Source organism: Corvus brachyrhynchos, unplaced genomic scaffold, assembly GCF_000691975.1.
Source record: "Corvus brachyrhynchos isolate BGI_N302 unplaced genomic scaffold, ASM69197v1 scaffold11, whole genome shotgun sequence".
In the NCBI taxonomy this organism is placed as follows: Eukaryota; Metazoa; Chordata; class Aves; order Passeriformes; family Corvidae; genus Corvus; species Corvus brachyrhynchos.
In genome coordinates, this window is record NW_008236965.1 from 5,042,210 (window position 1) to 5,055,417 (window position 13,208).

General features: G+C 39.1%; 1 protein-coding gene across 1 annotated transcript in view; it reads left to right on the forward strand.

Annotated features, from left to right (window-relative positions):
• SCML2 (sex comb on midleg-like 2 (Drosophila)) overlaps positions 1-13,208 on the forward strand; it is a 74,902-nt gene that overhangs the window by 11,125 nt on the left and 50,569 nt on the right. The window contains 2 exon segments of the mRNA XM_017728391.1: positions 1,982-2,089; positions 8,058-8,126. Of these exon segments, the coding sequence (XP_017583880.1) occupies positions 2,068-2,089; positions 8,058-8,126 (91 nt within the window). The 5' untranslated portion in view covers positions 1,982-2,067.

The window sequence follows — 13,208 nt, forward strand, 5'->3', positions numbered from 1 at the left end:
TTAGATAGAGGCTCAGAAGTTCTTGGATTTTTCTGTGACAAACAGTACAATCTATGAGCTAATTTAATAGCGGCTTTAAATTGAATGCTTAGGTGTAACTGAGTTTTAAGTAGCACCTCTTCGAAACAGTGATATATTGTGTTCCTGCGGTTGGGTTTGCCTCATTTCAAACAGCTCTTTCAGAGCTTTCAGTTGTCTTATATTTTTAACAGGCTGGTGGGCATGCTGTAAAACAGCCTATCTGGTACAACACAAGCTAATGAAAAGCTGGAATCCTTTTTATGTTCTCACAGATGCTCCGGTTGTGCTAAACTTGATGACTATCACTGCAGGGTTGGAATCTTTATTACTGCACCAAGTGCAATCTGGTACTTGGAACAAAAAGATAAAAACCATTCGCTGTTCTAAAGTAATCTGTAAAAACAGTTACTTTGACTCTGCATCACCTTCCATGATTTATTACTTGCACTGGAAAAGCTTTGAATTTTTGGGGGAGTCTATGAAAGTATAAAGTATTTCAAATTTATTTGATGGCTTAAAAGGATTTCTATTCTTAATCTTGATGATCACTTATGCTATGAATGCTGTTGTGTAGCAAAACCTGCTTATTTTATGGTAGTATTCAGTTTCATTTATGACTCCTTTCTCAGTCTGGAGTTTTTGTAGTAGCTGTCCAGCGTGTTCACAGACAACACACACATGAAATGAATTCATCGGTCACTGGCATTTAAAAAAAACCAAAAACATTTAATTAGCTTTAGCCATGGTTTTGCACAGTATAAAATTTTCCTCATCCAGTCCATCATCATAGTGTGCAGGTTTCTTGAAGTTTCAGTGAAGTATCACAGTTTCAGGAAGATACTCAGCTGTATGATAATTCTCTTTTTATATGTAATATATATGTGTATTTTTTTTTTTTTTTAGCATGTGAGTAGAAGAGTCAAGAAATTCCAAGTAGATAACCTGCTTTTCAACCATTACTGCTTTTATGTCACAGTGGAAGATGTAGCTTCTGAAAATGTTGCCTTTGACAAAATTAATCATGGAAAAAGTATGCACATACTTAAATTTAAAAAATCCGTCAAGCTTTTGATGATGTCAGCTTTAAACCTCTTGGAAGTTCCTTGAAAGGAAATTATCCAAGAACATAATTCAGAAATTTGAATGTATTTACTCATTATACTTGGAAAGTTAATAGAGAAGGATAATAAAGTTGCTGGCTTTGTTGCTTCAAGGCTAAATGCTTGAAATGAGTTTGATTTGAACGCAGTCAAAGTTCAAAATAATAGATGCTGGAATAGAAAATCACAGTAACACACACGAAAAAGAAAGTTTGTTTTTGCTGTTTTACACTAGTTTAACCAGTCTGTCCCTTCCAGTTTCTAAACCCTATGAGAATGTGGCTCATTGCTTTTATCTGCACTTAGCATTTCCCTAACAGTTCTCTGTGTGCAGTTACAAGTCTGTTACAAATCAGAGGGCAGGGATATCACTGAGCACTTGGGCCTTGTGCAGATTTTTTACATTAGTGTTTTGTTCCCTCTTCAATTGTAGTTGTGCAAGATAATGTGTTTTACTCAAAGATATTCAAGTTGATGATTGTTTAACTCTGTGCAAGTGAGGTAGGGTGAGTACGTTGTGTATAAAGGTTTCCATTTTTCAGTAATGTTTCTTGGGGGGAAAAGGAATAAAGCACATTTTTTATCTTTCTTTATATTAGAAATCTGCAGAAAAAGCAAATCATTAGACCATTAACTGTTTAAAACAACAAAATGAAAGTTTGCATTTGGTACCCTTGCTACTTTTATGTAACTGTTGTTTGCACACTACTCTCCTACAGATAGTTTGTTAAACATTTGTAATTTTGAACCAGCAAGATAATTATACACCAATACAAAAAAAAAATCATCCTTTCCAAAAAAAGAAAACCCAAATGCCAACAACAACCTCCCCCCTAACTTGTTGTATTACTGCTCCACAGGAAACTGTTGTGCTGAAAGGAAGAATTAACTGGTCTTTCAACTTCAGCCTTTTTATTGTGAGAGGGGAGATCACAGAAGTGTTACCATGGGGAGAACAGCAGCTAAAGGTAAGGCCTGGTAGCTTTAATCCAAGAGGAAAGAAAGTGGGGAACCTGCTAAATTCTCTTTTTGAAGCTGATGGGATACAACTTGACAATTGCTATACTGTCAGATTAAGGAGGGACAGTTTGTGATATTTACTGAATACAGGTTAGTTCGAACTTCACATTGTTTTAGAATACATATGCTGAATTTGGCTGCCTTGAGTTGTACAAGTTCAGTGAAAAGAATTCTGTCCTGTGACAGCCTTGAAACCATTACTGTACTCTGAAATTGAGGAATGTGTCTAGATGTGCTGTTAAATGAAATGTAGGGCTTTATTCTGGAACTGCCTATAATTTAGCAGGATAATAACTAAGCAGGACAAAGAATCAAATTTTATCACAGTGAACGGTATTAGCAACTGTCTCTTGAAGATAAAATGAACATTTTAAAAGAAATTCATCCACAAGTACACTGTGTACCACAAAAGTATGATTTCTGCTCTGTCATGTCTGCAGATGTTAACTGTGAGTTGAGAGCTAAAACAGAGAGTGAGACTTCAGAAGAAACAAGAGCGTTTGGGCTGGTGAAACAAAAAAATATGAAGAGCAAAAGATCCACTGTCTGAAACCACGTTGCTGCTGCTTTGAAAGCTTCCAGATTGGTAGTCCTCCCCCATGAAAGGCTGATAGCACTTTTGTACTTTCCTTGAGCTTTCCATCTTCAGCCCAAGCTGCTTTATGTGCTTCTGTGTTCCCTTGGTAAATAATTGTCTTTTGCTAGAATAGATTTTCTGTAATGGCAGGAGTCATCCGTTTAATTGTTGCACCAAGAGTTTATGGAGGAAGTCTGTCCCCTTCTCTTGTAGGTTTTCTGCATGGCTGTTGTCTAAATATAGTCAAAGAGTCTCCCTGTTCCAAGCAGATAAGATAATCCCACTAAGGAAGCACAAAAAGAAGGGAAAGGAGAAATTTCATATTTGTTCTGTCTGGATAGCCTCAGCTGTATGCACTGAGGCTTGGTGAATGGTAGCTAAAAGGTGCTTACAACCCTGTGTAGTAGGGAGTGAGAAGTAGGCCCCTTCCTGAGCAATGGTAAGTCTGGGGCTTGTCTTAGTAAACTTCGTTTGAGGGTGAGTAACTGTGTGGCTTGGGAAGAGCAAAAGTTTTTGTCACTCAAAGGTATTTCACATGCATCAGGAAAAGACAAGGGGTTTGTTTGAGAAAAGTGGTGTCCTGCTATGTTTTGAACACCCAGAAGAGTTGAAGACTTCAGCGTGGTTAAGGCATAGCTGCAGAAGTCTCGAAAGCATGACTGTGAACTTCATTTTCCGCACATTGGACAATAAGCAAATAACAAGTCTTAGAAGACAGCACATATTTGCCTTCCCTTGTAGCACACCATTCCGGGATAAAAACTATTACTGTTAAAAAAGGTGGTGCTTGCCATCACTTAAACAAAATAATCATCTAGTTTGCTGGAAGGTTGACTCTTCTAGAAAGAAGTTGCAGAGTTTTAAAGCATCTCAGGCAAGAAACTGGAGTTCAGTATGGAAGCTTGTAAGAGGAAATACAAATTGGTCACGGGATTGTCTTTGCCCTTACCACTACCTTCTCTAACTATTTTTTTTTACTTGGTATTCATGAGTCAGTCAGGATAGCTTTGTCTTTTTTTTTTTTCTTTGTCTCTAATTTCTTAAGTGATAGATGTGGTTGCTCTTGCCTGTCTTCTGTTGAGTAATCTTATCAGCAGAATTCTGTGGTTACAGATAGGGTGGGAGTAATGTAAACACACGGAGTGTTGAATCAGTAAGTAGAAGAACTATGTTAAATAATCTTACTCTGATCTTGGCTTGTATCTAAAGCTTTAGCTTATGAAGTGCACTCTAGAAAAGAAGTAGTTGGTGAACAATAGAATATGTTGCTTTTAAAATTTTAGTATATGCTGTACTCTAATCTTGCTACTGAGAAGAAAGAAATCTTTCATGGGTTATTTAGCCTGTACATGATAAGGCTAAATATGTATTGATGCATAGCAAATATATAACTGCTATGTACTTATATGTATTACTTTATTTTCAAAACTTTTTTGAAATTGGTGTCTTCTTTGTTCTTTTAGAGAGCTGAGTAGCATTTGATTAAGTCCATTTGATTAAACAGCATTTCATTCTAACTCTTGTTTTGGCAAATGATCTAAAACATACTGTGTTTTACATTGAAAATAAACTGAAATTTGTCCCTTTAAAATTGGACAGAGGAAGATAGATGATGAATTAAGATGACCTTTTTTTTTTTTGTTATGATGAGCTTCAAGACTCTAGAACTAATAACTCTCTTCTGTCTCCAACATATAAATAGAGTTCTTATTTTCAAGTCAATTTTTCATGTTTCAAGGAATTAGCCATTGAATGTGGTTAGGAGCTGAATGTGGAAGGGGACGAAAAGAAAACGCTCTTTGTACCTGTACAGTTATTTACAGGTACATCTTATGTCTTTCATTACCTCATTTTTTGAGGTTTGACCTCAAAACTTGACCAAGGTATGAGCAGAGAGAGTCATCTTGTCCAGCCCAGTGATTTGAATAATAACCTTCTGTCTTAATTTTTTTCAGTGATTTTTGAAAACTAAATTTATTAAAATTTAGACTATCAAAATTTCAAATGCAGATTGGCATGCATTAAAAAGCCTCATGTGTTTATTAAATAGGTTAATATTTATAAAATTGGATTTTAATAAAATCTTATTTTCTTAAATTTTTTATCCACCCCAACTGCCAACATTGGAAAAAGCACACCTGAGCAAGGCTAGGAAGTACAGACTGTGAAGTAGTGACTGTGAAATACAGACTGGGGGAAGGTTTGCTGGGGTCGTAGTAGATACAGGGTGTCTCGTGTAGAAACAGGTTGGTACTTCTTCTTTTTGGTAGCTTTGCATCTGCTGAGACAAACCCTTCAGCTTTGTAATGGTATCCCCAACTTCCCACTGAAGAAGGTTGGAATACATAAAAGTAAGGGGATCCTTTGAAAGCAATCTTGGTTTTATTCAGACTTATTTTTGGATGCTTCTGCATGTGCTGGGTGAGATTTATTGGTGCATTTTAAAGAGCAGACTTCTGGCCATCAAAAACAGGTGATAGTGACAGTGCTTTGTGTTCACTGTGAATGAAAATGCCTCCACCTCAAATGAAATAGTTGTTTAAAATGCTATTAAGAAATCCACTTCTCATTAATATAATCATCTTTTCCTGTAGTTTTCTAATTTCTGATAAGAAAAATATGTTGCCAAGAGTGTTATGTTTTAAGTTCCATATTTGCTGTGATATTTTTGAAATAGGCACTAAAGCTGGCTGGTACAGGGAATAAATAATTCATGTAGTGATTGTCAGCAAGTACACATGTGGTGTCCAGGCTGCAGTTTTTCACATTCTTTCACCTGTTCTTGATGTCTCTCATCATGAAAGGCTGTCATCTTGTTTTTAATCTAGCGCTGTTGGGTAGATATTCTTTCGTGACTCTGTCCTTTCAAGCTTTGAGTGTTTTTAGGAAGCAGTTACTAGTTCTCTTCTTTCAACACAGTTCCACATAAGAGACTTACTGATTTCCTTTTTGGAAATAGTCATATTGGGAAGTTACTTGTTCTGAAAGCTGACAGCCTGATATCTGTGATAGATAGTATCATGACTGTTTTTGGAAAAACCTGACTGAGCTTATAAAACATGGCAAAAAGTTCTGCTATTGATTGCTACCCCCCAGTAGAAAATTAGCTGGATTCAGCTAAATCCTAAAGAGGCTGGATGAAATATATTTTGACCTGTAGGATGAAGAAGGTGGATTTTAGCCTTGCATCTTGTCAGTGTTACTGAACTAGTTTTAACACTACCTCTTCTGAGATTCCCGCAGGTAGTTGTAGGGTGTCCACTTGTGTAGGTTAAAGCCCTGCTGCTGAGGAGGTGCTGGGGTTAGAGCTCTGTGGGCACTGTCCCAAATAATGTCAGCAGTTCCATCTGAAGTTGACCTTCATAAGCATTTTTTTTCAGGAACCTATATAATAGAAAATGTTCCAAAGCAAACTTTTTCCAAAAAAAAGAACAGGTAAGTCAAGAAAGAAGATAAAGTCAAGGAGTAAAGATCGCATCTTGTTTCCTTTTCAAAGGGCTTGCAGTTCTGCCCATGTCTGCTTTAGGAGAGAAAGATGGTATTTTTGCAGTGTATTTTGAGCAGTTACGTAGCTGTGTGGTGATTTCTAGGACTGTGGAGTCTGGGTTATTCCTGGAAGGTGTCTTGGTCCTGAGTACACTAATAGGCTTTAATGACCCTCACTCACCTGGGGCCTCCACCTGCCCTGCCCAGGACCCCATGTCAGCCCCTGCCCCAGTGATGCCGCAGCAGGGTCAGTCTCCAGATCACCACAGCCTGGGCCCCGTGTCCCATCCCAGCCCCAGCCTGTCTCCTGCGATGGTGCCCAGTGCTGGGGCTGCCCCCAGTGCCATCCTCATGGTAGCTCCTGGACAGAGTGATGGGGTGGCTCTGGTTGGTGAGGCCATGGCTGGCCATCCCTGAGGGCACCATGCCATTGCTGTGCTCTGGCCAAAGGAGCATCACATCCTATCAAGCACAGAGCCATGTGGATGGCTTATCCTGTCCTCACTGAGTGGTAGGGGAGGATTTTGGGACTGATGACAGAAGATTGTCATGACTCAGCTCTTGCCTTACATGGCAATTCCTTGATAATGAAAGATGTGAGATGGAAGTGCTGAACACCACATGTTGCTTGTCAGTACTCTGTTTCAAGAAATGCTTTACTTACAGAGAACAGAAGAGAAACACTGTTAGGGCTTAGTCGTTGCTGCAGAACAACTCATTTTATTTGAAGTGTTTCTGTCACCAAATGCTTCACATTCTAGGTCAGGAGTGTTTTTATTTCAAGAGCAAGCCAATCAGTAGCCAAAGACTTAAAAATGAGTGAATACAGCTACTATGATCGGCTACTAATAATCAGCTACTAACACAATCTTGCAGTAAAAGTGAGCCTTCCCTTCACCTGTACAAGTTCAGGCTAACTGGGATAACCCAAGGCTAGGCACAAGCCTAACTAGAGGAGCAACCCCATTCCCAGTACTAAGACATTTTCAGACCAAGACAGTTAATCTCCTATGCAGATCTTGGTAAAAACAAAAAAGCTTTTTAAATTTAAAAATGTACTTGCATTTTTGTAGTCAGGTCAGTGTCATATTTGAATTGCACTTGAGCCCATGAGTGTCAAAAGTAGGTCACCAAACAACAATTTTAAAAGGAATGAGTGGAACTGTCTCTCTGTCTTCTCCATTATAGCTGCCCAGTTCTCCTGTGTCTCTCATACATGCTGAAATCCATCAAAAATGAAATATGGCAGACCCCTTTCTGAGTGTGTGCCACGATTAATGATAGGGAAGGTAGATTCTCCTGAATCATTCTTTTAAATAACTGATGTGTGCACTGAGATAGCTGCTTTGAGTATTTGAGAATTTTGTATTGAAAATATTGAGTATTCAAGAATCTAAATATAGAATGAAATCTTTAACTCAGAAATACAGTTTTAGAGTGAGTTTGGTTTTTTCCTTGTTTCTCAGTTCACAGTGATCTAGACCAGATGTATAAAGATATCCAGTGATCTTTAGGATCTCAAATGGTGTGTAGGTTGAGTAAAACTGTTAAAAAATAGGGCAGGATTGCTGTCTGTAGAGCTGATACTATGTATTTTGAAACTGGATTTATTCTGATAATTGATATAAAGGAGTCAAAATCTCTGCTTTTTCATGCTGTACTTTTCAATATATTTTGGAGGCAAAATAGTCCGGTGATTAAATTTAGAGTATAGATACCTTTTTGATTATGCACTGAAATGAATAAAAGAAAGTCAGCAAGATATTCTGTATTGTTTGAAAGCATTGTGTTATGCTGGACATTGATAGAATGTGAATATTACATTTATTATGTAATGGAATCTTGTCTTTTAGATTCAAAGAATATTAGAAAAGAGAAAGATGGAAAGAATCAGCAGGCAAACAACCCGTCTTTAAAAAGTGGTAGGTATTGCAGCTGCCAGGTTATTAGTTAAGGTACTCTAAAAGAAAAAGTGTGTGTATGGATTTTACTGTTTTCTGAGTGTTTTTTGTCTTGTTGGAATCTCTTGGGTTATTACTGGTGGGTAGTTAAAAACACACCTTTGCTTTTGTCTAACTTAGGAAAGTATGTTTTGGTATAGAAAGTGATGGTAGTAACTGCTTGAGTTGAACCTGCTAGTTTTACTAGCCGAGATAAGTACTCTTTGTATGTATAACCAAAGATGCTGTGTAAAGATTATTATTTTTAGACCATTACTGATGTCTGTTCTTCTCATCATGTATTTCTCAGTTTCATGCCTTTTCTGCTGCAATTATCTTCTATTTCCTTAATGTGTTTCCTCGTGAAGAGAAGGATTTTCAGTTTAATAGTCTTGAGTTTTTAGGATTGCTAGCTGGATTAAATTGCATGTGATTCTAATTTTACTTTAAATAATTGATTTGAGAACCGAATTTGTGTTTTTCAGTAAACTGAGGAAAGTGCACACTTACCAGAAATTATCCACATTCTTAGCTAACTTAGCCTCTACTATCCTCTGCAGGTGCCATAAGGCAGTGTATACATGAGATTGCTGTCAGGATAGCTTCTGTGGGCTGCAGTGAGACAACAGCAACATCCTTAGATACCCTTTGCATGTTCATATTATTTGCTTGAATTTGGGATAGTAAGAAATGTCATGGGCAGTATTGATTAAAGTACAAAATCTCATCAGGAGTTCTTGAGAAAATGACACTGAATTATTTAAATTCTCACTCTGCTCACTTTTCTGTGCCTTCTGACTCCTGATAAATGGTCTGGTTCTTCTTAGGTACCAGAGGAGACAAGTAGCATAGTCACTGATCAAACATGCTGGGGTACTGACAGAGTAGCTGGGTAGTTGAGGTAATGACTTTGCATAAAAGATACAATACCAGCCATATTACAGCCTTCTGCTATTCTATTTACCAGAGCTAATTTTTTCATTTATTTGGATTCTGGCAATCACAGAATGGGTAAGGTTGGAAGGAACCACTGGAGGTCATTTTAGTCCAAGCTCCTGTTCAAGCAGGATCCCCTAGAGCATGTAACTCAGGATTGTGTCCCGAAAACTTATGAATATCTCCACAGAAGGAGACTCCACAACCTCTATGGGCAACCTGTCATCTTTGATATTTGTCCCTGTTACTTTGAGCCAGAAAAGGAAGTGTACTTGTCTCTTTTTCCATCTTCTGTGGTGTAAAAGGAGCTCCAGTCAAACTGGACTCAGCGTGTCTGTTTTAAATAATGTTGTCTGACATGACAGACGGAGTGCTATAAGACATCCCCCCCACCAGCAAAGTGCTTTTCATGTGTGGATAAGATAACCATATTTCATGAGTCACTGGAAAATGTCCCTGCCTCCTCCTGCAGTTGAGAGCAAGGTGTTGAAAAAGCTTTGTGGAGAAGCAGTGCTAAGCATGCAAGCCTTATTCTGTCATCTGTGTTCTTCCACTTGGTCTGTGCTGTTAACTAGTGTCTGGGCACTGAACTTCCTCATGAAATCTCAAACGGAGAGGAGTTGCTTGCAAGATCTCTGGTTTTCTACAGATGAGATAATTTTTATCCTGTGTTGTTGCTTGTTGGTGGCAGAGGAGCAGAAAGAGCCTCTTGATGCTAGATGAAGAAAGATGCCATACAGTGTTTTGGGCTAGCAACTAGGAAGTTTGCAGAGTTTCCAGGGGAATGTGTGATAGGAAAAGTTGGAGAGGAGATACAGAGGTGCGAGAAGAATGGGTTAAAAAAATAGACTAAAGTGAGTAGAGAAAGACGTGAGGAGAAGAAAATTTCTAATTGAAGGATCTCAACATATAGAAAGAGGTACAAGGTATAAAGCGGAGTATGAAATACCTTACACTTAAATGACTGTATCTGCAAGAGTGTGTGAACAAAAATTAAAAGGAAGTCTCATATTTGAAGGAGAGAGATTGTGGGATGAAGACTAGAAATGATCCATCTCCATGTCCAAAGTCTCAGATGGGTGCCAAGGGAACCTAGGGGTGATCTGAGAAGACAAGACGTGCTCCATCTGCCCAAACAGTGTTTAGGCTACAGTGATACTGTATTATATTAAGTCAGATAAACCAGGACCTTAAATTCTACCAATCTGCAAGTGACAATTCATATTTTAAATCTTCAGTTAAAACTTTGTAAAACTTTTGACTTGCACTTAACTGGAGAATTATGTATGGTGAAAGAAGATGGGGAGCACTTCAACAAACTCGTCATTCACTTATTAATGGCAGAAGATGTGGTGCCTCCAGGGGTGCTGAGGTAGGGGACTGATGTCACTATGAGGCTTCTTGCTCCTTTTGGAGAACTTAGAGTGATTGAGGAGGTTTCACAATGACAGGAAAAGGTCAAATAGTGTGCACTGTCAAGAAGGACAAGACAGGAGCACCCGGGGAATTACAGGCTGGCCTGCCTGATCTAAGTCTTCAGGAAGACTATGGAGAAAATCTTTCTAGAAATCATTTCCAAGCAAATAAAGGACAAAGATGAGGTTAGGAACAGTGGAGGTGGATTTGCCAACTGTGAACCGTGCATGACTGATTGCCTTTTGTCGTAAGTTCTTCTGTAAACAGAGGAGAGCAGTGGATTTTGTTCATGTCTGCTTTAGCAAGGCTTTCTGTACTGTTTTTGTAGGGTCCTTTCAGCCACACTGGTGAGGTATGGTTTGGATAGGTGGATGAAAAATCAACTGGCTTGTCAGGCAGTGCAAGGTCCACCTGGCAGATGGTAGCTAGTGGCATTTCTTAGAGGTCAGTACTAGGGCTGATGCTGTTTTATGCCTTATTGTCAGATGAGGACAATTGGACAGAACACGCTGCCAAACCAGTTTGTGGCCAGCACCTACTGGGGAGGAGTAGCCAGTAGGTTGGAAGTCAGGACTGCCCTTCAGATGGACTTGCCAGTGCTGGGGGGATGGAATGGCAGGACACTGGTGAGACTCAGTGGCGAATGGAGAGCCCCTCCCGCCCCCGGGCAGACCGGAGCCCTGCAGCAGCCCAAGCGGGACGCTGGCTGCCTGGAAAGGAATTCGGCAGGAAAGGCCCTGGAGCCCGGCAGGCAGCAGCTGAGTGTGGACCAGCAGCGTGCTCTTGTGGCGGGCGACCGCAACTGCATGGGGATCCTGTGGGCAGGACTGCGGGCAGCAGGCCGGAGGGGAGGGGTTCACTGCTTTGGGGAATTTGGGAGGCTGCATCTGGAGAACTGTGTTTAGCTTTGAGCTGCACAGTACAAGGAAGGCACTGCTGTACTGGAGCAGGCTGGCTGGAAGTCCAGCAAGGAAATGAAGGAGCCGAAATGCAAGATGTAAGCAGAAAAACTGGTACTGAAACCAGAAGAAATGTTTCCTTTTCAGCCAGAAGAAGAGAAAGCTTATGGGAGATGGTCATGATGTCTTCAGTTACCTGACAGGCAGATGAAAAGGGGACGGAGCTCCTCTCAGAGCTGCAGTGAAAGGAGAAGTGACAAATACTGGCTGGAGCATAAGAAATTCCTCCTTGATGGGAAAATTTTCACATTGAGTCTGATGGAACCCTGGAGGAGCAGGAGGCTGAACTAGATACCTCCTGGGGTCCCTTTTTGCTTGAGTTACTTTGGGATTGGCAGGTTTGACAAGAAGTGATAGGGTATTGATACAGCATTGCAGAGAGCATCAAGGGTCATTGACCCATGGGTCAGGGCCAGTAATGCAAGCAACTGTGACATAAACTCTGTCCTTCCATTTTTAAATTAGTCAGGCTTTTTTGCAATTGCTGCTTATTTTGAATCACTGTTTAAGAGCTTCATTCCTATGCTGGTTAAAAACTAATATTTTTTTCATTTACAAAAGACTCTAGTTACCTTCTGGTGTGGGTTTTGTGTTGTTCCCTCCCATTTCCAGTATATGCTGATTTGTTCTTCAGCATAAAATTTTCTTTTTCTGTCTAGTTTTCACTTTCCTGGTGGGTTATAAAGTTGTGCTTGTTGCATAATGGTCTTTTCTTAAGCTTTTTAATTCAGCCTGCAGAGTGTGAAGAGAAATGCACATTAAATTATTTAGTGTGAGCTAATTTTCTTCAGGATTTCTTGTTGTCAGAAGCTGAATATTTTCAGCGTCTTTAGAATTAGAAATATGTATAATACAGTTGCTTCTTTACCTGTGCACACTGAGAATACAGAGAAGCTTTCGTGTAGATACTTTTTCAAAGTGATTATCTTTCTAGAGATGCATCTTACATGTTGCACACATACATGTGTCTCCTCTTTCTGTGACTGCAGTAATTAAATGATAATTAGCACCATCTCTGAGAGCTTGGCTCTAATTTAATACAGTGTATCTTCGCAGGTGGAGAGCTTCTAATTTAAACTCCAGGACATTTCAGCTTGATGCAAGAGCTTTTGATAGCTAGGATTTAAAACAAAGAGCTAGGCAATGTTGTTTTCATCTTGGCTTTTATCTGCAGCTGGCTGCTTGTGTTACCTTATGTGTCTTTCTAGTAAATGTTCTCTTGAAAAAAAAAACAACCAACTGTTTCTTTCCCTGTGTATTTCTGGCCATCCCACCAAATTTACTGTCCTGTTATTATAATTGAAATAATTTGGGAAATTACTGTGTTACTATATAATTTTTTTGGAGGAGATGAATGAGGGTTTCTCCTGGTAAATGCAATGTCACTGAAGTATCTATATTTGTACAGTCCTTAACACAATGAGGCTGTGATGCATGACTACAGCTTTTACATCATGTTAGATCTGAGACAGCTGGGACACAACTAATGTTTTAGTTTGACTAGCTTTAGTTTTGTTGAATTAGGTACTTTACTAAGGTAAACTCTGATTTTAAAAAAAATTTTTTTTTTTTTTTTTGTAAATCAGAAGGCAACTGAAGTGGCAACTTTATTATTAGACTCTAAGAAGAATTTTTATGAGACAAAATCTTGCTATCAGTTCATAATATTTAATTTTTGAGCCCTCCTCGGCCTGTTAATGAAAAGAGCTACAAATCTGGAGGCCGCTTTCTGGAGAAAGCTCTGAAGAGCCAT